This window comes from Erinaceus europaeus, chromosome 17 (assembly GCF_950295315.1).
Source record: "Erinaceus europaeus chromosome 17, mEriEur2.1, whole genome shotgun sequence".
NCBI classification, from domain to species: Eukaryota; Metazoa; Chordata; class Mammalia; order Eulipotyphla; family Erinaceidae; genus Erinaceus; species Erinaceus europaeus.
This window is the reverse complement of record NC_080178.1, coordinates 80819658-80843858: the sequence shown is the minus strand read 5'-3', so window position 1 is coordinate 80843858 and position 24201 is coordinate 80819658. Positions and strand designations below refer to the sequence as shown.

Genomic DNA, 24201 nt, shown 5'->3' with positions numbered 1-24201 from the left:
TCTGTCATCCATTAATAAAAACTGCACTAATTTTCAGTGCAAACACTGCATGGTTTGTAGCAAACTAAAATGTCTACTAGGAAGAAATATAAAACTTAGATAAACGGGGGTTGGATGGTAGCGCAGTGGGTTGAGCTCACGTGGCGCAAAGCACAAGGACCTGTGGAAGGATCACGGTTCAAGCCCCCGGCTCCCCACCTGCAGGGGAGTCGCTTCACAGGCGGTGAGAAGCAGGTCTGCAGGTGTCTGTCTTTCTCTCCCCCTCTGTCTTCCCCTCCTCTCTCCATTTTCTCTCTGTCCTAGCCAATAATGAACGATATCAACAATAACAATAATAACCCCAATGAGGCTACAACAACATGGGCAACAAAAGGGGAAAAAATGGCCTCCAGGAGCAGTGGATTCATGGTGCAGGCACCGAGCCCCAGCAATAACCCTGGAGGCAAAAAAAAAAAAAAAAAAAAAAACTTAGATAAAAAGCAAAGCCACCTATTTAAACAGAACAGAGAACTACAGAAACACAGATTAGAGGAATCCACATCCCAGAGAAGGAGAACAACTATCAGTTTCTCTTTCTATCTGTATCTGTCTCTCTGTCTAAAAAAAGCAGGGGGCCAGGTGGCAGCACACCCAATTAAGTGCACACAGTACCAAGTGCAAGGACCAGGGTTTGAGTCCCTACTCCCCACCTGCAGCGGGAATGGTTCGTGAATGGCGATTGCAGGTTTGCAGGTGTCTTCCTCTCTCCCTCTTTATCTCTCCCTCTTTATCTCCCCCTCCAATCTCAATTTCTCTCTATCCTACCAAGTAAAAATAGGAGGGAAAAAAAGCTGCTGGGAGCAGTGGATTTGTAGTGTTGGCACTGAGCCCCAGGAATAATGCTGGAGGCAAATAAATAAATCAATCCAGAATGAAGCCCCAGAAACAACAAACTATGGTGGTTATCAGAAAGAAGGGGGGCAGAGGGAGAGAAGATGAAGGGGTAAGTGGAGGGTCCCACCTGGCATATGATGGTACAGGAACCCTGGTGGTGGGTGCAGTGAGTCGTGCACACTCACACACATGCATAAAACTTCACTTCTACAATCTTATAGTATTGTGCCAGGGTTCAAACTTGGGCCACATACACACATGGCTAGTAGCACACACCCTACTCAGTAAGCTATTTATCAGGCCCCAAAGGTTTACTTATTACTATTATGAGTGATTTAATGATCATTGACAAGATTGTGGGATAAGAGTGGTACAATCCTATACAGTTCCCACCACCAGAGCTCCATATCCCTCCCCTCCTTAGAAGCTTTCCTATTCTTTATCCCTCTGGGAGTATGGATCCAAGATCTTTATGGGGAGCAGGTGGCAGGTCTGGGTTCTGTAACTGCTTCTCCACTGGACATGGGTGTTGGCAGGTGGATCCATCCCCCCCCCCCCGAGCCTGTATCTGTCTTTCCTTAGTAGGACAGGGGCCTGGGGAGGTGGGGTTCCAGGACACATGGGTGAGGTCATCTGCCTGGGGAGGTCAGGTGGATATTATGGTAGCATCTGCAACTTGGGTGGCTGAAAAGCATCAAGATGTAAAGCAGAACTAGTGGGTTTACTTTTAAAACAAACAGATAAACACATACCAACAGGTGGGCCTGCTGGTACGACACATTTCTTCTCCATCCGTGAAGCAGGAGGTGCATTCTGATTCTTAGCAAGGTTTTCCTGGATCAATTCTTGTACTCGAATCTCATTGATCTTTGGGAAAGGAAGAATATGAACTCGCAAGTGGGATCCTTCTGTTGGGCGTGGAACTTTCTGGAACGCCATGTGAGGGTTTGGATTTTCCTGGAATACCAAATACAGGCTAAAATTATTTAACACTTAAGATGACAAACTGTCAGGAAAGGCATGGAGACTCAGAGGGACACAAACTGAAGTCGGATGAGTGATTACACATGCATTCAAATATACGTCAGAAAGTACTGCAGTCCTTAGTTCTTACACTGGATACAACTGACCACTGTTTTTTACTCTTTTGTGAACATTATCTTTGCTTGGCTACTAGGGCTTCTTGTTACATTTCTATTTTTTCATCTCTGGTCTCTTAACTCTACTAATAGCCAACAACTTGCTTACTTTCTTTCTCATGCATTTCTTTAGTTATCACTTCCAGTTTCTTATCTTAAAATTGTAGAATACCAGTAATTTACAAACTTTTATCTCCCACTGAGCTTTTTCCTGGACTTAATACTTTTTTTTTCTGATTAGACATTTAAATAGCATTTAAAATAACATTTAATACATATGTACAAAACAGAGTATTTAATCTTCATCTCCAGATCTGCACCAGTCTTCTCTACTTTAGTGAACAGCATATTTATTCTTGCAGTCGTTCAATTGAGAAGCTCACAGTCGTAGTTGAGTCATAGAGACCAGCTATTATTTTCAGCTAATATTTTCATAAGTCACAGATCTGGCATGGGTTTTTAGTAAGACACTCCCCCCCCCCTTTGTTGCCCTTGTTGTGGTTATTATTGTTGATCCTGTTTGTTGTTGGATAGGACAGAGAGAAATTGAGAGAGGCGGGGAAGACAGAGAAGGCGAGAGAAAGAGAGATACCTGTAGACCTGCTTCACCACCTGTGAAGCAACTCTTCTGCAGGTGGGGAGCTGGGGGCTCAAACTGGGATCCTTCCGCCGGTCCTTGAACTTTGCGTCACATGCACTTAACCCGCTGAGCTACCACCCGACCCCCAATAAGACGCTTTTTGAGATAGAGCTATTGCAAGAACTCTGGGCAGAATGGAACCCACCCATGTGACAAAGTTCTCCACGGAAGTCTACTACCTACCCTGCGCTCTAGACAGTTACAATGGCCACCTGTTACAGTCAGAAAGAGGGCTCAGTTGCGGAGTGAGAACACAAGTCTGATCCTTGGCACTGCAGTGATCTCAAACCCCCCCCCCCAGTAACTTAATTAAAAATAAATAAGTTTTCTTTTTAATTCTCAACTGTCATCTACTGCAGCTGCTCTCTGACTTTTTTGGGTTATCTGCCTTACCTAGATAAGAAAAAGCTAGGCCACAAGATGATACATTATACAATGAGACTAATATTTCTTTAAAAGTGTCCAAAATCTGGGATGTAGATGATCTACTTATTATATTACACTGACTAAATGACTACACACTGCGTGCGCCTGTGTGTACATGCTTCTTCTGCAAGGCTTCTGAGAAGGTGACAGCAGATATGACATGTTCTTGCCGACGCAGTTCACATACACAGTGTGTCTTTTCCCCTTCTATCTATCATCAGCGAGAAAGAGAAAACTGAACAAGCAAAGTCCCATGCTAAGTCTTCATGATCATCACTTGCTAAACTATATGTTAAGAAAGCTGTTCTAAGGTTTTATAACATCACCGATCAGTTATTTCTGAAACTGTTCTTTTCTAGACATCAAAGAAGTATGAATTTTCTAATATCTGTTTTATCAGATAATATTTTCTTTCAGAGTGGGGTGGTAACTCTTATGATTCTGAGGTGTGAGTCGGTCACTTAAAGTACAATATTTGTTATTTCTGTACTTGTTTTCTACTATCTTTGTAACAAAAACTTCAAATATATATTTCCTCATATACATATTATTCATAAGATTCTTTTTTAAATATTTATTTATTCCCTTTTGTTGCCCTTGCTGTTTTATTGTTGTTGTGGTTATTGTTGTTGTTGTTGGATAGGACAGAGAGAAATGGAGAGAGGAGGGGAAGACAGAGAGGGGGAGAGAAAGACAGACACCTGCAGACCTGCTTCACCGCTCGTGTAGCGACTCCCCTGCAGGTGGGGAGCCGGGGGCTCGAACCAGGATCCTTGCACAGGTCCCTGCGCTTTGTGCCATGTGCACTTAACCCTCTGTGCCACTGCTTGGCCCCCCTCGACACTTTTTTTTTATGTAGAGGTTTGCGTATTTTTATTTTGCATAGAGACAGAAAGAAGTTGACAGAGAAAGGGGAGAGAGAAGTGGTAGAGAGAAAGGCAAAGACCTATAGTGGGGCCTGGGACCTGGGGCCTGGGGCCTGGGGCCTGGGTCCTCACACTCGGTGATGTGTAAGCTCAGGCGGTGTGGCACCGCCTGGCTCCTCTCCAGACACAACTTACCTCTTACTAGACACTCTTATCTCTTGTTCCAAAAAGGAATTAAGATTGTTTTTAAAAACAAGGGCACAGATGAATGTGTTTAGTCAAAGTCACATAGTGTGCCATTTGTCCTAGACTTTATAAAGAAGACTGAAGACTCCAAAACAGTCAAGACAATTCTGAAGGAGTGTGAGTTGGAGAACCGTCTTCCCAGATACCAGAACTTTATGTTAGCGTCAAGTTAACACGTCAATTGACACTAGCAAAGCATTAAGAAATAAAATACTGCAAAAGAACTCAGAAAAAGGCTCTATGTCAAAATATGATAGAGCTGAATAACAAGACAATTCCGAGAGAAAGGTCAAGGAATGAGAGACATCAATAACAACAATAATAACTATAACAACAATAAAAAAACAAGGGCAACAAAAAGGAAAGTAAATAAATAAATAATTTAAAAAAATACTTGTTTACACATACTCTGGGCAAGATACCAGACCTCGAAGACTCTGCCTCTCAACGTTCCCACCAGATCATCAGCAGTGAAAGTTTAATGACACAGAAACGGCAACAACACTCAATGAGGGTATAAACAGAAATCACTTATTACAGAAAAGCATAGTTCTAAGTCATTAACAGTGATTTTTCTTCTTAGAGAAAACTGAAAAGACTATAAACCAGATATACACACAATTCAGAATAAGCATTTATCACTTTGAAAACAATGTTTAGGTTATCCTGTAGTTGTACACATATCCTATACCGAAACTAAGATGAGATTCACTAAATCAGACAATATTAATTATATTCAGAAGGTCAAGGAAGGCTCACACCCCAGAGCCAGTGTGCGGCTCAGAGGCTACGCCTGTGCACTGCTGCCCTCTCATGGACAGTGTAGGTATGAAGAAGCACATTTGCCACCTGAAAATGAAAACTGGCAACTTGTGACTTTTGAGATTTAGCCTAAGTGAGAGGAAGTTTAAGGCTCCGTGAGCTCTGGATTTTTCTAGGAAACATCTGCTCTTGTATGTAACTCCAGATGCATTTGGTCTGTTAGTCTGCAGATTAGCAAGTTCATTAAAAGTCAAAGCTCAATTCTGAATTCCTTGCTCAAACAAGGAAATTTTTTTCCCCAACAATAGTATATCAGCCAAATACTCATATTTGATTGTAGAAAATGTAAATGTAAAGTAATGACCAAGTATTCAGACACCTAAACATCTATGAGGATCATCTTAACAATTCTGTCCAAGCCAACCAAGATAAACTTCCCAAGAAAGCTATCAAAATCATTATCATTGAGAGGGAAAATGGAAGCTGGCCAATGATTTGCAAGAGAGTGTACGCTATACTAATGCGAGGCACACCATCTTCTCAGAGCAGAGAGTGGCGTACACCCTTGGGAGAACGGGCTTTACTATCTCCCTCATTTGTGTGGGTGGGAGCCAGCTAGACGAGAAAATGTCTAGGGATTCCAGCAAGCAAGACTTGAGAAAGGAGAACAAATAAAAACCAAGAAACAAGAACTCCGACTCTGTTGGAAATTCAAAGCAGGCAACAGCCACACTGGGGGGAAGTTTCTGGCTGCCCATCAGTGCCGCAGGAAATGACAAGGCAGCGTGAGTTTGTTAGAGGTTCGCAAGTTTCCTGCAAGATTTACTTACAGCTCTTCAGCGTGCACAGCTATTCAGAATCACACGAAACAGCAGGTTATACAGATCCTTTCAAATACAGCCCAAACCAAAATAATCATGAACTAAGTCATAAACATCAACAAGTGGTGCTCAAACTCTTTAGAGCTATCTAGTTACAAATATAAGAGAGACAGAAGAAAATATCTAAATTTGTTCATCCTCATAAGTCTTTCCATAGTCACGCAACTAAGTCTGGCAAAGGACTTTGAAACACTCGTTGTCCTGATCTTGGATGTGGAAGCAGTAGTCTACCAAGTTCCTCCTACTGTCATATGTTTAGAAGCTCCCTTAATTTCTACTCACTAACACTATATATATACATGTTCACATAAAACTTGTGAAATACTTAGGATGGTTTTATTTATAATTGCCAATGTTGTCTTTCAGTTGGTGGCCTCATTTCATCATAATAATCTAAATAATTTACATTTTGACTTAAGACTAACAATAATCATAATATTTGTTTTTTTCATAACAGAAACAACAAAAGTCCTTTTTTCAAAATTAGCAGAGTATAAATACTGCAAGTATAGATTCAAATTTTCTATTAGTAAAACTAACTTTCTGTAGAAATATAAAGGGTATATACATCTTATGTGACTTAGAATGGTCATTCCTGTATTGGGGTTTTGTTCTTCCAAAAGATTTTAAAATCTGTTTGTTTCAATGGGCAATGGAATATCCACAAGAGATAATAAATTACCATTTTTTATTTAAAAAGTTCAAGTCCTCTCTCTTTTTTTTTAACTTTTGAGAAAACTATCAAATTATAGAACAGCATATGTTTATGTAGTACTGTTGATTCAAAACAATATTTAAAAACAGCACTATATAAACCACAAATCCAATTAATTTCTTAGTGCTTTAGAAAGTTCTCGTTTTGGCCTGCTTTAATGTCAGCATTGTGTGTGAAGTTAGTAATTACTGATAACAATATAATAAATCACAGGGAGAAAACAGCTAACTAGATATACTATCACAGCAATACCTAGGATTCAAAAGTCAAAGTGAGATTCACAAAGTAGGAGCAACAACAGGGCATGAAAAGAAAACCATGTAAGGGGGGAGGCGGGCGGTGGCGCAGCGGGTTAAGCTCACGTGGCGCAAAGCGCAACGACCGGGCATAGGGCGTAAAGGATCCCGGTTTGAGCCCCGGCTCCCCACCTGCAGGGGAGTCGCTTCACAATCGGTGAAGCAGGTCTGCAGGTGTCTGTCTCTCTCTCCCCCTCTGTCTTCCTCTCTGTTTCTCTTTGTCCTGTCCAACAACAACGGCAACATCAATAACTACAACAATAAAACAACAAGGGCAACAAAAGAGAATAAATAAAAAAATTTTAAAAGGAAAGAAAGCCATGTAAGTGTACTATTTTTTAAAAAATAATTTTATTTTCATGAAAAAAAAAAAAAAAAGACCCGAGCTCAGCTCAGCTCAGCTCAGCTCTGCATACGGCTGGCACCGCAGACAGTATCCGGGATGTCCAGGGGCTCAAGCCCAGCAAGTCTGCTATGCTTCCACTGCATAATCTGCAAAGCTCCCTTACACATACAGCTATGAAACATAACTTCTCTCTAAAGGATTTGCTCTCATTTGCTCCATCTTCCCATCCTCCTCTTCCACTACCAAAGTCACCAAAAATTTTCACATACTATTTAGGAAGCTCCAGAAAGTCCAAGCATAGGTAAAATCAGTTAGAATTCACCCATTTCACACTTACTCACATTCCTACAATTAATTTCTACTCATTACAAAATAGTATAAAAGAATGGTAGGGAGAAACTAGGAAACTGAATTAAGTTTGTTTCCACCCCCCCTTCAGATGAAGCAGAGAGGCTATATTAGCCTACAGACTAGTACAAAGAAAGTATGTGCAAACATCTGAACAGAATCTGCAGGCATCAAGTCTAGCCTAGTCATACAGAAACAAATTATATGGTGGGGTCTTGTTGACCAAAAAGAATTTTAGACAGATGATTTTAGCATGCATTAGTTAAGTCATCCCTTTAAGAGAGCTCACTTGACAGGGGTCAGCTCTGTCATATGTAAATAAGACCCAGAGTTGAGCCTGGCCCCTCCATGCTGTGGTGTCTTTCCCTCTCTCCCTAACAGTCAAGTCAGCTACAGTCTTGAAGCCCTAGTGACAACAAAAATATAAATTAAAAAAAATTTAAATTGGCTAGTTAAAAATAAAACATCCTGGGTTATCTTCCTTGCATTGGAACCACCTTTTCTCCTTCCATCAATTTCCTGCATGACCCAAGAACACAACTTTACCATAATACTGAACTTTTTAACATTGTAAAGTATCTACTTCAGTAATGCTGAGACTATCATGAACTTTAAAATCTCAGAACTAGAAGGTATCCAAGAAAGTCTGATGACAACTCACTGGGATATTCTCACATGCTCTCAGCCACATGTATGAATCCTCTTCTGAAGGCTATGAGGGGAACATTATACCCAGAAAAGGTTGGCATTGAGCTACATACTGAATAAATGGATAAATGGAGCTGGTCAAATTCAAGAGAACCAAGTAGATTGGGAGAGAGGAGGTCCAACAAGACTCAGGAGCTACAGACTAAATTCGAAGAGTAACTTCTATTTCTCATTAAGGAATTAAATTACTTTCAAAGTTTCTCCCCCCTGCCCCTTGTAGTCCCAGAAAATGAGCACAGGGTCTCACCCTGTGTACAGTCTCACCACTGAGTGGGCCCCCCAGGCTGTTTCCCCCACTCTTTATTACAGAGGGGAGGGAGAGGCCTCAGCACCATTCTACCTGCACACAGATTCTCACAGGAACGTGGCTTGGTAAGGCACACTTTAGCTGGTGAGCTATTACCAGATGCTTATAAGTGTTATTTTCTTAAGGCATAGAAGACATTTGTGTTGTCCTTTAATCTTTAGTACGTATATTTACTTAATATTTATTTTGTCGAAACGTTATTTTGTGTTGACTTAGTGTAAGCTATGTGTAATAAACTCAAGTTCTTAAGGACGATAAGGAATTTTCTGTTTCTGCGTCAAATGGCTTGGCACACTCCCTTAATGCATTGTGCACTTGTCATGTAATAGAGACAAGCCTGTTTCAGAGCCACAAACCTGATCAGTTACTGGTTATACAAATTTTACAGTTCTGAAATTGTCTTGTAATACCTAAGAAATAAACATTCAGATATTAAGGGATTAACCCAGTCTCAGGCTGAATATCATTTGACGCTTTATTACTCTCTAAAATCTATCAATAAATACTCCTAATGGGCACGGAAAAGAATCTTCACTTTCCTCACATGTCAACACTTGCTTTGTCTGTATCATAGAAGTATTTCCAAGATAAAATGAGAAAATACACTAAAATGCTTTTAAAGAACAAGTATAAAATTATTCATTGGAAATAAAACAATTTTTCCAATCAGAGATGAGTCAGACTAGTACAGTAAAATAATATAAACTTAGTAGTTGAAATGGATGAATATTCCTGAGTTTAAAGTCTGGATGCAATCACTGACTAGGTAAATGAGTTCGTGCCAACTGTCTACAGTAAAAGATGGTTAGGGACACCTATCTTCTTGTAAGAATTAGAGATGGTATGTCTAAAGTACTTAATTCCATGAATGACATGCTGTTGTAAACATCTGATATGTACTGTTATTCAAAAAGTTGACAGGAATTTCTCATAATGTTATATTCTACCCAGAGCATAAATCTGGTATATTCAGTGCCAGGAATTGAACTTGGAACCTCATTCATGCTTACAAATCTGGTATTCTGCCCATTACAACACTTTCCAAGATGCTACCTTTTCTTAGTAAAAGGATTAAACTCTGAAAAGCTGAACAAGCAGAAGAAATACCTAGTAGTCACTAGCCAATTTCCATTTTTCTAAATTCACTTGATCTCCCCGCCACTGCAAGTTCCCTTTTTTTCTAGTACTCAAATGCTTATTTCATATTTCACCAGACCCTAAGCTTATTGCCTTTCTTCTGTACAGAGAATATTCCCGCTCTTAAGTTTCTGTGATCACCTGCCAAGTTGTTTTCTTTCTACTTTTCACTGTGTGCCTCTTCAAAACAATACAGCACAAATGCTTTCCCCGGCCCGTTTCCATTTCATTTTGCAATCACTGTGTCTAGCTGATTCATGGCCATGTCATTTCTGTCTGAGGTGCTTCTTTAACGAGTCAGATCTTTTTTTTTTTTGTAATATGATGGGTGAGTTATGGTATTCACTGAAGTTACTTTTACAAATTCATGTCTCTTAATATGAAAAGGATTTTTTTTTAAATTTTTAACATATACTTGGTCAGTTTGTATGAGTCACAGGACGGGCTTTAAATAGATTTAAGTCTTTAAACATGTAAGTGCATGATTCAGCTCTAGCTTTTCTATAGCACATGAAAACTCACTACTATAGCATAATGGCCATAAAAAGAGACGCTCATGTCTGAGGCTCAAGAGTCTCAGGTTCGATCCACCATAAGCCAGAGCTGAGCAGTGCTGTTTAAAACAAACAAACAAAACCTCATTACTTTCAAATGATGCATCTTTGTAGCAAGGAATGCTCTAGCATGAGCAGAATCCAAACAGTAGACAGATCTAGGAAGCAATACTCTATGTGTGTGGCAAACATGGCCACATTCAGAAAAGGGAGGGACTGATTCCTGTCAGTATCCATTCTGATTTCAAGACAGACAGTTAGGTGACTACTGTGCGCTTTCTGAGAAGCGTCCTTTCAGGATGCAGAGCAAGTCCACAGTCTTCACATCTGGGTGTAATGATGTGAGGGCAGTGGGGGTAATGCTGAGTCTTCTGAAAAGGAACGTCAAGAGCTGGGGAAACAGCATAATGGTGATGCAAAGACTTCCATGCCTGTAGCTCTGATGTCCCAGGTTCAATCCTTCACACCAACATAACTCAGAGCACAGCATAGTAAAATAAAATAAATAAAATAATTTTTACAGAACAGGAACATCAAGTATTAGACAAATACCTAAAAGAAGAAGCTTGTTACTATTTTTCTCTAGGTCATCTGACATCAGCAGCTTGACGACTTTTTTAAAGAAGTTAACTAGTAAGGACCATGGGGAAATGATTATGGTGCAAAATGAATATAATCATTAATAACTAATTATATTAATAAATATATTTCAACAGGCCTTCAGAAAAGGTGTGGTCAAGACAACCAGTCAGCAACCTGTAGTCTGGGACCCTTGGGTCTGCCCCTTGCTGTTGTGAGTGATCAGAGGACAAGTATGAAGAACGGAAACAATGCTCACCACCTTCAGGAAACAGGCTTCTTTTGCTACTTTATGCATAGAAAAAAATTTCAACAACTCAACAGGCTGGAGAACTGACACTTTGAAATAAAATGAAAAAGACTTACTTCAACTTCCAGGTCTCAAAAGTTGTGTCTTGTAATAATCCCCTATTTGCTTGAACTTATCTAAACTATGGCATTAAGATAACAATATGTTTATCATTGTTGTCAGTGATTCTGATACATGGGACGTGTAACCATTCTACTATATTCATTTATTGCAGTTCATATCTCAAAGAAGTGCTGAATATGTAAGACAAAAAATTTTTTTTTCTAGAAAAAATGCTTAACAGGCACTAGGGAAAGATAGAAACAGGCTGGGCATATGGATCCACCTGCCAGTGTCCATGTCCAGCAGAGAAGCAATGACAGAAGCCAGAACTCCCACCTTCTGCTCCCCATGGAAAATTTTGGTCCCTACTCCCAGAGGGGAAAATGTTAAGGGAAGATGACCAGAGGGCTCAGAACTCCAATTCCACCAGGACCCAGAAACAGAAGAGGAACAACAACAAAAGGACACTCAGAAGTAGTAGGTGTGACTTAGAAAGAAAGAGAAGGCAGGATCATAGGGGGGAAAATGTGTATATATAATAGTCAACCCCCATCTGTGACCTTGGGAGAAGCAGTGCAGTTTCCAGTGGAGGGAGTGGGGGCACAACGCTGGTGGTGGGAAGGGTGTGGGACTGTCCTCCTGTTAGAAGTCGGTAAATCACTAAGGAAAGGTTTTCAAGTGATAAACAGGAGCTGGAAGGCAGCTTATCTGGTGCAGTTTGTGCCTTGCCCGGCATGTGGCTTGGGCTCAAGTAAGTCACGGAGTGCCATGGCACCAAGCATAGCTCGCTCACACCAACACCTCCCTCCCTGTCCCTATGTACCTGAAATAAAAAGAGTGAAAAGTCACCTGGGCACAGTGCCATCGCACGTGTGAGATCCCCCAGCTGCAGACTGACAAATAAATGAGCTGTCCAGCTGCTCTTAAGAGAAAAGATCAAGAGCTGGGATGTGGATCCATGGGCAGGACACCAGACATGGAAGCAGAAAGTTCAAAGTTCAATCACAGGCCTCGCATCCGCCAGAATAATAATGCCCTGGTAGTCTCACTCTCCAATGAATGAATGAATCTGTAAGTCACAGGCCTCACACCCACCAGAATAATAATGCCCTGGTAGTCTCACTCTCCAATGAATGAATGAATCTTCAATGAGACCCAAATGAAAACTTCAAGGGTAAACGACAAACTAAAATGTGACTAAGATACTTACCATAATACAGTAACTGAAAGGAAAATCACTTTGAAAAATTACACCATACCGAACGTATTATCTTTAAACTTACGGTCCCAAAAGTTTTAGATCAGATAAGAAAAAGATGAAGCTTTTCAGTTTTTCAAAAGAGAAAGAAAGAAATATATATTTATTGATCCATTCTAAGTGAATAGCATACTTACGTTTTTGAATAGCTGTTCAGCAAGTTCTCGGACATGCTTGATCATTTTCAGTGGATTACTTTCCTCAACTTTAATTCGTTCTACTTCAAAAGCTACCAACTTGAAAACAGAATCAAATGACAAAACATCAGTTTCAAAATATGATAAATTAGAAACTTATATTTTCATATAATTTATGAACAAAAGTACCATACGAATGTGTGTTACCAAAACAAATCATTTTAATAACTCTAGTGGAAGTGGAGCAGTACAGCTCTGGACTTGAAACCATGATGCCGTGAGTTCAGTCAATGCGACATGTACACTAGAATGCTGTTCCAGCCTCTCGCCTCCTGACTTTCCTCTCAATTCGTCTATTTCTTATGAAATCTTTTAAAAAATAAAACAGGTTATTTTAGATTTCCATAGACTATACTCCTAGAGTCACTGAGTTGATAGAAGTCTTTGGAAGGTCTACTGTTTTTCTCTGATGACTTAGGGTCCTATTGCTTTTGAGGGAGTCTTTTCCAGAACTCAGAAAATCCCTCTTCTTCTTCAGGCCCTGCTTACCCAATGAATTATAGAAGGAAAGAAAGCCTCCAAACATTTCTCTAACTCATAGGCCATGAACCAAATGTTAAACTCAGGTTGTTCAGAGCCTAGTTCTGGCTCTGGTCGACAGTGTGATTTAGGGTAACCTAAGCTTTAGTTTCTTCATCTCAAATGAAATGGAACAAGATGATCTTTACACTCTTCTGTAAACTCCAGTCTTCACCCCTACTAATTTGTTAGGAGAACTGTGTGAGAGTATGCATATGGATGTCGAAAAAAAAGAACATAGAAAAAATTGTGTATAGGTAGGGAGCAGGGGTAAAGACAGATGAATTTATGTTTTTAGTGATGCAACAGAGTATTCATCTAGGAAATAAGAAAGTCACAGGAAGAGACAAAAATATGAAACTATGAGTTCAGTGAAGTTATGGGATATGTATTACATGGAATAACTAATCTGCAATTTAAAAAGATGATACTAGGTACTTGGGGACAAAGGGGTAGAGTTAGAGGTGATCATACTTAATGAAGTAAGTCCAGAGGTGAAAGATGACTACCACACCCCACCTGCAGGAGAAAGCGTCATGAGTGGTGAAGCAGGGCTGCCAGGTGTCTCTCTCCCTCTCTATCACCCCTTTCCTTCTCAATTTCTGGCTGTCTCTATTCCATAAATAACTGAAGATAAAAAAACAAACAAACACTGCTGTAAAAAAAAAAAAGCAGCTACCACATAGTTTTGCTCCTATGTAGAATTTAGAGAACTGAAACACAATCAACATGCAAAAGCAAACAAAAGAGAGAAGCAGCAGCCACGCTCTCTAAGACTCTAGGAGACTATGGCAGCTACCACTGAGAGGGGGAGGACAGAGAGTCTCGGTGATGCCTACATTGTGGAGCCATATTCCATAATCTTGTAATCCCGTAAACCACTATTCAGTCACTAGTAAAACTAAAGAAAAATTATGACTTTATTCTAGGATAGGATTCTGAAAGATTATCAAAGGAAATATTTCTTCAAATAGGCTCATTTTATGCAAGTTTGGAACAAGACCACACCTAATGCAAGATATCGTTCAGAGCTCTCTAAGGCCCTCATATGGTAGGCCTCCTTAGGCAAGAGGAAAGCAAGGGCCTCTTCTCAGGAATGAATAAAGACTCTGCCTACAAAGCCATGCTCCCCGGCAAGACTACTAGATGACAAAGAAGAGAAGGAGGAGAAATGACCAAAGTCTAGTGTCTCTCTCTTTTTGTTTTAGGGGAAGGGGGTTGCTGACTTATACATGAATAAGTATAAACAGTAGCTTTCAAGTAATGTCAACAAGTCAAACTAAAATCTTCACTGTGCACAGGACACAGAATTGAGGCACACAAAAGGGAGAAGAACCAAGAGGAATCTTTGACAGTCTTTCCCTTTTCATTATTTTCCTATAGAATGTATATGAAGTGTTAATATAATTATACATAGAAATATATACATGTCTTATGTATGTAGAAAGACTTTTAAAAAGGTACTAGGCATAATAAACATAGAAATGTGAAATAAGGCTTAATGCAGACTAGCAATTTTCAGAATCTTTTACTCCAAGAAAGTCTGGAGGGGATTCTAAGAGCAGATTATGCAAAATGGAAAGACATGGTCAGGCAAAATACAGGCTGTGCACACAAGTTTTCTAAAAGTAATCAATTTCACTTATTAGTTGTGGTAAAGCTGCCAGAGGGAGTTACTAAGCAAGTTTGGATAGAAAATTAACAGGAATATAAACCAGTGTTATCAAAATACTTCAGTGACTAATAAAATATAGAAACTGGGAAGGACCCTGAAAAGCATCAAGTCTAACCTCACAAAGCATTATGCAACATAGTACAGTGCACAAGGACCCAGGTTTGAGCCCCCGGTCCCCACCTGCAGGGGGAAAGCTTTGCAAGGTGAAGCAGGGCTGCAGGAGTCTCTCTCTCTCCCTCTCTCCCTCTCTCTCTCCCTCTCTCTCCCCCTCTCTCTACCTCTCTCTCCCTCCCCCCCCTCTCTCTCACCCCCTTACCTCTCAGTTTCTGGTTGTTTCTATTCAATAAATAAATAAAAGATATTAGAAAATAAAAATATTTTCTCTTGCTTCTTCATGGAGAATGGATTGGGATGTGATGATGGAAATAAAACAACATTTTCTATTAAATGGGAAGAAATGATGGATTAAAGTAGGAGGCAGTGGAGGGGAAAATGAGTAAGTTTGAGATGTGATTTTAAGACAGAATTAATGTCTTTAAAAAAAAGTTTAAAAAAATTATGTAACAATTACTTAATTCAGGATTTCTTTCCAAGATTGTCACTGAGCCTCTACACCAGCCTGATTATTCGCCCACGGCCACAGTGCGCTCTCACTCTTTTTTGTTTTTAAAGACAGAGGGTGAGAGAGAGAGAAGGAGATACACCACAGCACCACTCCACCTTATGCAGGCTACCACGTGCTGGTGGGGGCTCAAAGCTGGGTCCGAGTGCGCTGTAAAGAGCCAGCTCTCTCAGACAAGCTACTGGCCACCCCTCTCCTCAGTTCAGTTTCCGAAGGATGGTACTTATCAGCATTAGATAAGCACTATTCCAATCACGTTTAGTATTGGTATCAGAGAAGCACCCTTCAATAACTGACCAGAAACAATGCCCACCTAAGGGCGCTTTGCCCCAAATCTCCCTATGCTTTGTACTGTTACTGACTGAAGCGTCTGGCGCAAAACTCAGAACTTAAAAATGAACTGATTCTTTCACTCTTGCCTATGAATGCTTAGCTATCTTTACAGAGAATAAAAGATCCTTCTCTGACCACAGAGTCTCAAAACCTTTATCTTTATACAAGGCAAAACTACCAAAAACAGCTCCCAAAGACAGTTCACCAACTAGAGCACGTGCACCGAGCGCACCACCACTGGCCCCTGCGCCCAAAAGAAACAACGAGGCTCCAGGTAGCATATGGAGTGCGGCTCTGGGGTGTGTGCCCTTTCCCTCCTTCCGCCTCCTCCCTGTCTTCTCTTTTCAAAACACAGAATGAAAATGAAGCTGAAGTGCCAAGAGGTGGCTCACCCGGTAAGAACGTATTACCGCACTCAAGGCCCTAGTTTAAGCCTCTGACCACCACATGAGAGCAGGTGCTGGGGGGAGCTTTCTGAGGCGTGCTGTGGTGTCCCCCACCTCCCATTATGGGAGGGAGAGCCACCTGGAACGGTGCAGTTGTGTAGGTGCTGAGCCCCAGCAGTCCAATATAAAAGGAAGAAAATTAAGTCAAGGAAGTGGCTCAACAACAAGTTAATCTGTGAAGCACTGGGTTTATTCCCTGCTACTACATTAAAGAAACACACACACACACACACACACACCCCAGTAGTAAAATATGCCCATTAGTACTGTCCTCCACTATCTTGAAAGCTAGAAGTATCGTTCTTTTAAAGACTCAAGGGACTTTTAGATTTAGTTGTTCTACCACAGAGCTCTTCCAGAAATTAAAATGGGAGCACTACTCATTGCTCTAGCACCAGAATGGGCTACTGCGAGCAGAGGTAAGTGACAAAAAAGAAGGTTTTAAATAAGACAGATCCCAAGTAACACGAAATCTCATTCTGATGTTGAGTCATAGCAGCCCCACCTCTGCCCGCAGTGCTGGAGTTGCGTAAGTCTAAGCCCCAGTGAAGCCATGGTGATTTTTTAATTACACAATTACAGTTTTTCCAAAAAGTGTGAAATCAGTTCAAGGTTCTCAGGTTCTTCTGAGACATCTCAATATTATACTTTTTCTGTGCTACATCACAAACACCAAAACAGGATAAGCATAGCAAATATCTGAATTGTTTCATGTTTAACTTGTAAGACATTCATGACAAGATGTCATCTTGCTACTTGTGTCCGCCAATGGCATATTCATTTGATACAGGAACTGTACCTCATCAAAGAGATCACAGGGTCTATAGGGAGGGCCTCTTTCGGAAACAAAGCCTGCAAATGCCATTCCATTGAGGACTTTAATGAGGAAATCATTCTCAACCAAACCACGTTGCCCCAAAAAAGCTGTCTGGAAAGAAACAAAATGTGAAATAAGTCAATTTATTACTTATTAGTGATTGGTTAAAAAATTATATAGCAGGGAGTCGGGCAGTAGTGCAGTGGGTTAAGCGCATGTGGCGCAAAGCGCAAGGACCAGTGTAAGGATCCCGGTTCGAGCCCCCGGGTCCCCACCTGCAGGAGAGTCAGTGAAGCAGGTCTGCAGGTATCTCTCTCTCTCTCCCTTCTCTGTCTTCCCCTTCCTCTCTCCATTTCTCTCTGTGCTAACAACAACAATAATAATTACAACAACAATTAAAAAAAGGGCAACAAAAGGGAAAATAAAGTTTAAAAATTTTTTTTAAATTATATAGCAATATTAAAGCTGGATGAATGTCTTCACACATAAACAATTTTTTATAAAATATATTTCTTCTGAGAGGGTTTTTAAAAATTATTTATTTATTCCCTTTTGTTGCCCTTGTTGTTTTATTGCTGTAGTTACTGATGTCATCGTTGTTGGATAGGACAGAGAGAAATGGAGAGGGGAAGGGAAGACAGAGAGGGAGAGAGAGAGATAGACACCTGCAGAACTACTTCAACTGGAATCCTTCCACCAGTCCTTGTGCTTTGAGCCACCTGTGCTTAACCCTGGAGAGGGGTTTTGAAGTCTGCAGTACTACATGTACCTGAAATAGTAAAAATTAATATGATCTATTAATCTGGAAGAGAAATCAGAAATTGACATTTTTTTGGATAGCTAGTAGGCATATTTTAGTCATATTCAAAAGGGCCTGTGGCCCCCAACTCTTCATCTGCACTATTCCGGCCTTTAGGTCCATGATTGGTCAACAATTTGTTTGGCTTTGTATGTTAACTGTCTTTTCAACCACCAGGTTCCAGATGCCAGCATGATGCCAACCAGACTTCCCTGGACAGACGACCCCACCAATGTGTCCTGGAGCTCCGCTTCCCCAGAGCCCTGCCCCACTAGGGAAAGAGAGAGGCAGGCTGGGAGTATGGATCCACCTGTCAACACCCATGTTCAGCGGGGAGGCAATTACAGAAGCCAGACCTTCTACCTTCTGTACCCCACAATGACCCCGGGTCCATACTCCCAGAGGGATAGAGAATGGGAAAGCTGTCAGGGGAGGGGATGGGATACGGAGTTCCGGATGGTGGGAATTGTGTGGAGTTGCACCCTCTTATCCTATGGTTTAGTCAAAGTTTCCTTTTTATAAATAAAAAATTAATAAAAATATTTTTAAAAAATTGACAATTTTTAAAAGTGAACTTAAAGTTAGCCTTTTAAAAAATATGTGAGTTCCACAGTATTTATTAAAGATTACCGGGGCCAGGCGGTGCACACCTGGTTTAAGTGCACACAATACAGTGTGCAAGGACCTAGGTTCAAGCCCCTGGTCCCCACCTGCGGAGGGAAAGCTTCTTAAGTGGTGAAGCAGGGCTGCAGGGGTCTCTGTCTCTCTCCCTCTCTGTCTTCTCCTCCCCTTTCAACTTCTGTCTCAATCCAAAAATAAAAAAGGTGATCATTTAAACTAAAAATGCAAGGTTAGAAAATGACAGTCAAGTCGCTTTTATTAAGTTGAAAGTCTGAATTTTGGACAGATACAGTATGGTGCTATAGCCTACCTTGTGAAAATGTATTACTGGTTCTGCATGGATTCTTATAAGTTGTAGACATGATCTGTATCCTTGGAAAAGTTGTGCAAATAACCTAAGAAAAACTGCACGTACTTCTTTATCCTGAAAATAGAAGACAAAACACGTTAGGTGTTAAACTTCCTTAAGAGTAAATGAAATACCAAAAAGCTATAAGAACCAAAGAAATTAATGAACCTAAAATCTGTAAGAACCAAAGAGATTAATGAACCTAAAAGCTATAAGAACCAAAGAGATTAATGAACCTATCTGTACTTCCTACATGAAAGTCTTGTCTGTGCATCCTGACATGGTGAGTTCCAACTTGTTTCACTGAACAGAGCGGACTTTATCTGCGTGACTCCACCAACCGTAACGGTCTTTTTTCTCCTTCTCGTTTGTAGCTTAGAGCACGAGAGAAGGACAGCAGTAAAGGGAGGGAAAGACAGAGGAGGGGTCGAGACGTCAGTGCTCAGCTTCATGCCTGTGCAGCGTCTGCCCCACAGACGTTCCCACGTGGTGGTCAGGCCCCTGACTTGGTAACAAGTGTGCGCTAGCCAGTGAGTCACCTTCTGCACCCCTCCCTTCAAGAGAGCAAACTTTTAAAGTCTATTCAATTCTTCCATATTTTATACAATGATTTTTTTCAGTGCGAGCACCTGACACGTGCCTTTGGGTTGACATCCTTGCTATTTTTATTTCTGACTGAGAGAAATACCACAGCAGTGCAGCTCATGCAAAGCAGGGGCTCAGATCTGACTCAGGTTGTGTGCAGGGCAAGGCACCACTCTACTAGGTGAGCTATTTTCTTTCTTTCTTTTAAAATTTTTTATATTTATTTTCCCTTTTGTTGCCCTTGTTTTTTTATTGTTGTTGTAGTTATTGTTGTTATTGATGTCATCGTTGTTGGATAGGACAGAGAGAAATGGAGAGAGGAGGAGAAGACAGAGAGGGGGAGAGAAAGACAGACACCTGCAGACCTGCTTCACTGCCTGTGAAGTGACTCCCCCGCAGGTGGGGAGCCGGGGGCTCGAACCAGCATCCTTACGCCGGTCCTTGCGCTTTGCGCCACATGCGCTTAACCCGCTGCGCTACGCCCGACCCCCATGGGTGAGCTATTTTTCTAGCCCCCAAGTTTATACAATTCATGAACACACATCTTAAAATTTGTAAGGTGTGGCTTAAGATCAGTTTAGATACTTTAAATTTTAGTAAAGTCATAGTTTCAATTATGAGGAAACACATTTAGTCACTCCCTTATTCAAATGACATGGAAATGTTCAGAAAATGCTTGACTGACTTGTCAAAGGAGTGTAAGTAGATGAGGATCTTTACTGGTCACAAAGCTAATCTCTAGGACATTTTTCTGGCAAATAAAAAGGGGCCTCTGCGAATAAACTTGCACTTTTGACATGAAGAGACCAGTTTCAAACAATATTCGCACCCATGTTCACAGCTGCACTAGTCACAATAGCCACAGCAGGAAGTCAGCCACGGTGCCCATGCACTGACAAGCAGGTAAAGCAGGGTGCTACACACTCAGCAGGATGCTACTTGGCCATTAAGGAGTGGCACTGTCAAATGGGCAGAGCTCGAGGGGATTATGATGAATGAGACAAGAGATGGAAAATGATTACTAGATATTTTTATTCATACAAGAGAAAGGATGAACAGAGAGAGTGAAAGGGGGTGGAGAGAGAGAGAGAGAGATATCAACCTGCAGCACTGTTTAGTGCTCGCAAAGCTTCCTCCCTGCAGGTAGGGACCAGGGGTTTGAACCTGGGTCCTAGGATATTGTAACACGTGTGCTCAAGCAGGTATAGCACTGTGAAGTCCTTCACCTCAGATCTGTTGTCTTTAGCAGGCATACAATTAAGTACAGCATCACATTTAAACATTAAACTTCTCACCAGCATCTTTGAGTGGGATAAAGCTGTTCGTGGAGGAGGAAAAGCATGATCTGCTACTTCCAAATCCGGATGCAAGATCTAAGGCACAGAAATCTTGTTATGAGAGAGGCCAGTACAAATTAGAAACTTGTCTCTTCACAAAGTATCAAGATAAAAACACTACCAAATAAATTATGCTGTACTACCTCCATAAAGTACAATGCACTCAGCTGAGGTAGCTTGGTACGTACTTAATCAAAAGATATATTACAGAAAAAAGAGTATTTTTTCATTAATATGGAGAGAAAACAAAATAGTCCTCAAGTCTGTATTTGTGAATGCACAGAAGCATATATGACCGAAAATGTGAAGTTCTGACAGGAACACAAGCAACTAAACTGGTAGCTGCCTCCAGAAGAGGTAGTCAGAGCAGAAGCCGTAAGTTTGTCTACATAGCTGAAATTTAAGACAACATTTGCATTTATGTTTTTTTGTGTAACTAAACAATTAACTGAAATATTGAGAAAGGGCATAAGCGTATGAATCTGATAGTCCAGAGGCACAGAAGTACAATGAAATATAGCAAGCAGTATAAATATATTTATAATACCTGAAATATTAAACAGAATTAATTTAACCAGTAAGTCTTTTAAAAAAATTTTGTACTGTATTTATTTATTTATTGGGTAGAGACAGCCAGAAATTGAGGGAAGGGGGTGACAGAGAGGGCGAGAGACAGAGAGACACCTGCAGCCTCAAACCCGGGTCCTGGTCCAACAATTCTTAGTAAAAGACGGTAACAGTAAGTCAGACTTCAGAAGAACTCGCTAGGGGCAGGGAGGAAAGGAATCCCGTGCAGAAATCGGCACAGAGAGAGGGAAACCGCACCAGTATGGGGCCAATTTTGCTCGTGCAGAGCCATTTTCAAGCACTCAGATTTTAGTAGAGCGCCTGAAAGAAACCAAAAGGCTGAAGCAACACATGAAAATATCAACAGTACAGGGGGTAGAGGTAAGGATAGGGATAGAGGCAGTGAGTACTGTGAACTGTACAAACACACACACATAAATGGGTGAAACTATGCCCCTGAAATCTAAGTTTGAAAACCAACGTTAGATCAATACCAGTACTTTTTAAAATATTGATACTACTTATAACTTGATCTCGCAATCATTTTTACAGTGTAATAATGCCGGCATGTCCACAGAAACACGCACGGTTATTATACACTTCACACACTTTGCTGCTGACTGTGATTATCTATTAACCAGAAGCTCACATACATCTGTGTCAAAGCTCCCACGTAATCCATCAAAAGTCATTTACTTTTGGTATTCATTTGACAATCTATTGTGTCTTATATCTTTTTTAAATTTTCTTTTAATTACCTGCTTTTTTAACTGAGGGAGTTGATGATTTACAGCACAACCACTGACACAGGCACACAGTCTCGGCATATCGTAGGCCCCAGGGTTCCCTTCCTAGCCCCTCCCGAGCCCCTTGCTCTGGTGCGATACGCGGTCCAGCCCATGCTTCACTTTGTGCTCTCCCTCCCCAAAGTCTTGTGTCTTTTTATTGTTGCACATGATCTCACCGTTGTTAGAGACCCATACAGAAAGGCATACTAGTTATACAAATGAATTCTATTCACTGGTCAGAATAGTGGCACAGCTATTACAGGTGAAGTTATAGAAAAGAACTAAACCTAATCTTCAAATAATTATAAAATTCATTAAGTAACAATTTATAAGAACTTAGAACTTAAAAGATTTAGAAACATTAAACTTTTCAATCACCTTAGTGACTGAAGTGATCTCAGCTTTTTACTACATCCACACGCCACACCAAATCAATTATTGAATATTTTAAAATGTCTTTAAATCAAGGCCAAGCAGTGGCACACCTGGTGGAGTGCAGATGTTACCTGGGTTCAGGCCACCAGTCCCCACCTGCACAGGGAAGCTTCACAAGAGGTGAAGCAGTGCTCTAGGTTTCTGTCTGTCTCTCTGTCTCTCTGCTTCCTCTTCTCTCTCTCAATTTGTCTCCATCAAATAAATAATATTTAAAAAAAAAGAACACCAGGAATAAGAAACAAATTCAAGTTAAAAATTTCTTTTTTAAACTGTCTTTAAATCAACTCACTGTTTTTTATATTATTTTCCCTTTTGTTGCCCTTGTCTTATCATTGTAGTAGTTATTATTGTTGTTGTTATTGATGTCGTTCATTGTTAGGACACAGAGAAATGGAGAGAGGAGGGGAAGACAGAGAGGGGGAGAGAAAGACAGACACCTGCAGACCTGCTTCACCGCCTGTGAAGTGACTCCCCTGCACGTGGGGAGCCGGGGTCTTGAACCGGGATCCTTACGCCGGTCCTTGTGCTTTGTGCCACATAAGCTGAACCCAGTGCGCTACTGCCCGACTCCCCACTTTTTCTTTTTTTGCCTCCAAGGTTATCGTTGGGGCTCAGTGCTTGCACTATGAGTCCACTGCTCCTGTGGTCTTTTTTTTTTTTTTAATTTTTTTGGATGGGATAGAGAGAAACTGAGAATGGAGGGGAAGACAGACAGAGGTCTGCAGACCTGCAAACCGCTTGTGAAGCGTTCCCCCTACAGGTGGGGAGCTGGGTACTTGAACCAGGATCCTTGTGCAGTTTCTTGGGCTTTGTACTATGTGCGCTTAACCCGTTGCGCCACCGCCTGGCTCCAACTCATTCTTCAAATTTAGTATTCTCTTAGATAATATCTGTGAGATCATAAGTCTTATATGCTATTTTAGATAAACATATGACAAATATGTAATTACTAAAATGTAAAAGGTTGCTATACACTACTAAAATCTTCTCTGTCCCTTGATTTAGGAAGCAGTAATCCAATTTCCTATATTTTATCCTACAGCCAAAGATCAGAAAGCAAATATTTATAAAGATGGAATATGATTTTCTTAGTAACGTCATGTGGTAGAGTGTGGACTAGAATTTCGGCCTGAATCCTGAGTCTTAGACAGTGTTCTTGGAAACCAATTACAGTAGGAAGAGTCAGCCTTCCTTAAATGTTCCCATTCCATCAGCATCAATATAACAACATAAGAACCAATATAAATTTGAAGAAAAAAAAAATTGAGGATAAAGTCCCTGCTGTTAATCTTAAGCTTCTGGGTTCCTATTAAAGTTCACATTTTTTAAAACGTCAGCAAGAAAAATAAATAAATAAAGTTCCCATTTTAGTGTTGGGAGATTTTCACTTGGATAGCTCCCACTATCTACCCAGCTAGATAATTCAAATTAGAATATTATTAAGAGGAATCTTATGAAGTCTTCAGTTCTAGCAATGACTTGAGTGAGACACAATTCAGCAATTTTAAGGTTCAAATTTATGATGGATGAATGGGAAACTAGAATGGTCAACAAAAATAAAGCACAGTAATTTAAGGAGACTGAAGAAACGGCGCCAGAGAGGACTGGACGGCGGCTCACTCGGTTAAGCAGCGTATCTATGGAACAGAAGTGATATATCAATAAGGAGACTGAAGAA

The 24201-nt window shown here is 40.6% G+C and overlaps 1 protein-coding gene across 6 annotated transcripts in view; it reads right to left on the bottom strand.

The window, feature by feature from the left end:
• The window catches only part of SBF2 (SET binding factor 2), a 277867-nt gene that overhangs the window by 127270 nt on the left and 126396 nt on the right, over positions 1-24201 (bottom strand). For 5 of the 6 annotated variants that reach the window (XM_060177188.1, XM_060177191.1, XM_060177192.1 and 2 more), the window contains 5 exons: positions 20692-20769; positions 18773-18886; positions 17025-17153; positions 12571-12669; positions 1626-1830 (listed from right to left, as the gene is read on the bottom strand). In XM_060177188.1, the coding sequence (XP_060033171.1) occupies positions 1626-1830; positions 12571-12669; positions 17025-17153; positions 18773-18886; positions 20692-20769 (625 nt within the window). The remainder of the gene's footprint in view (positions 1-1625; positions 1831-12570; positions 12670-17024; positions 17154-18772; positions 18887-20691; positions 20770-24201) is intronic. The other variant, XM_060177190.1, reaches the window with a different exon arrangement.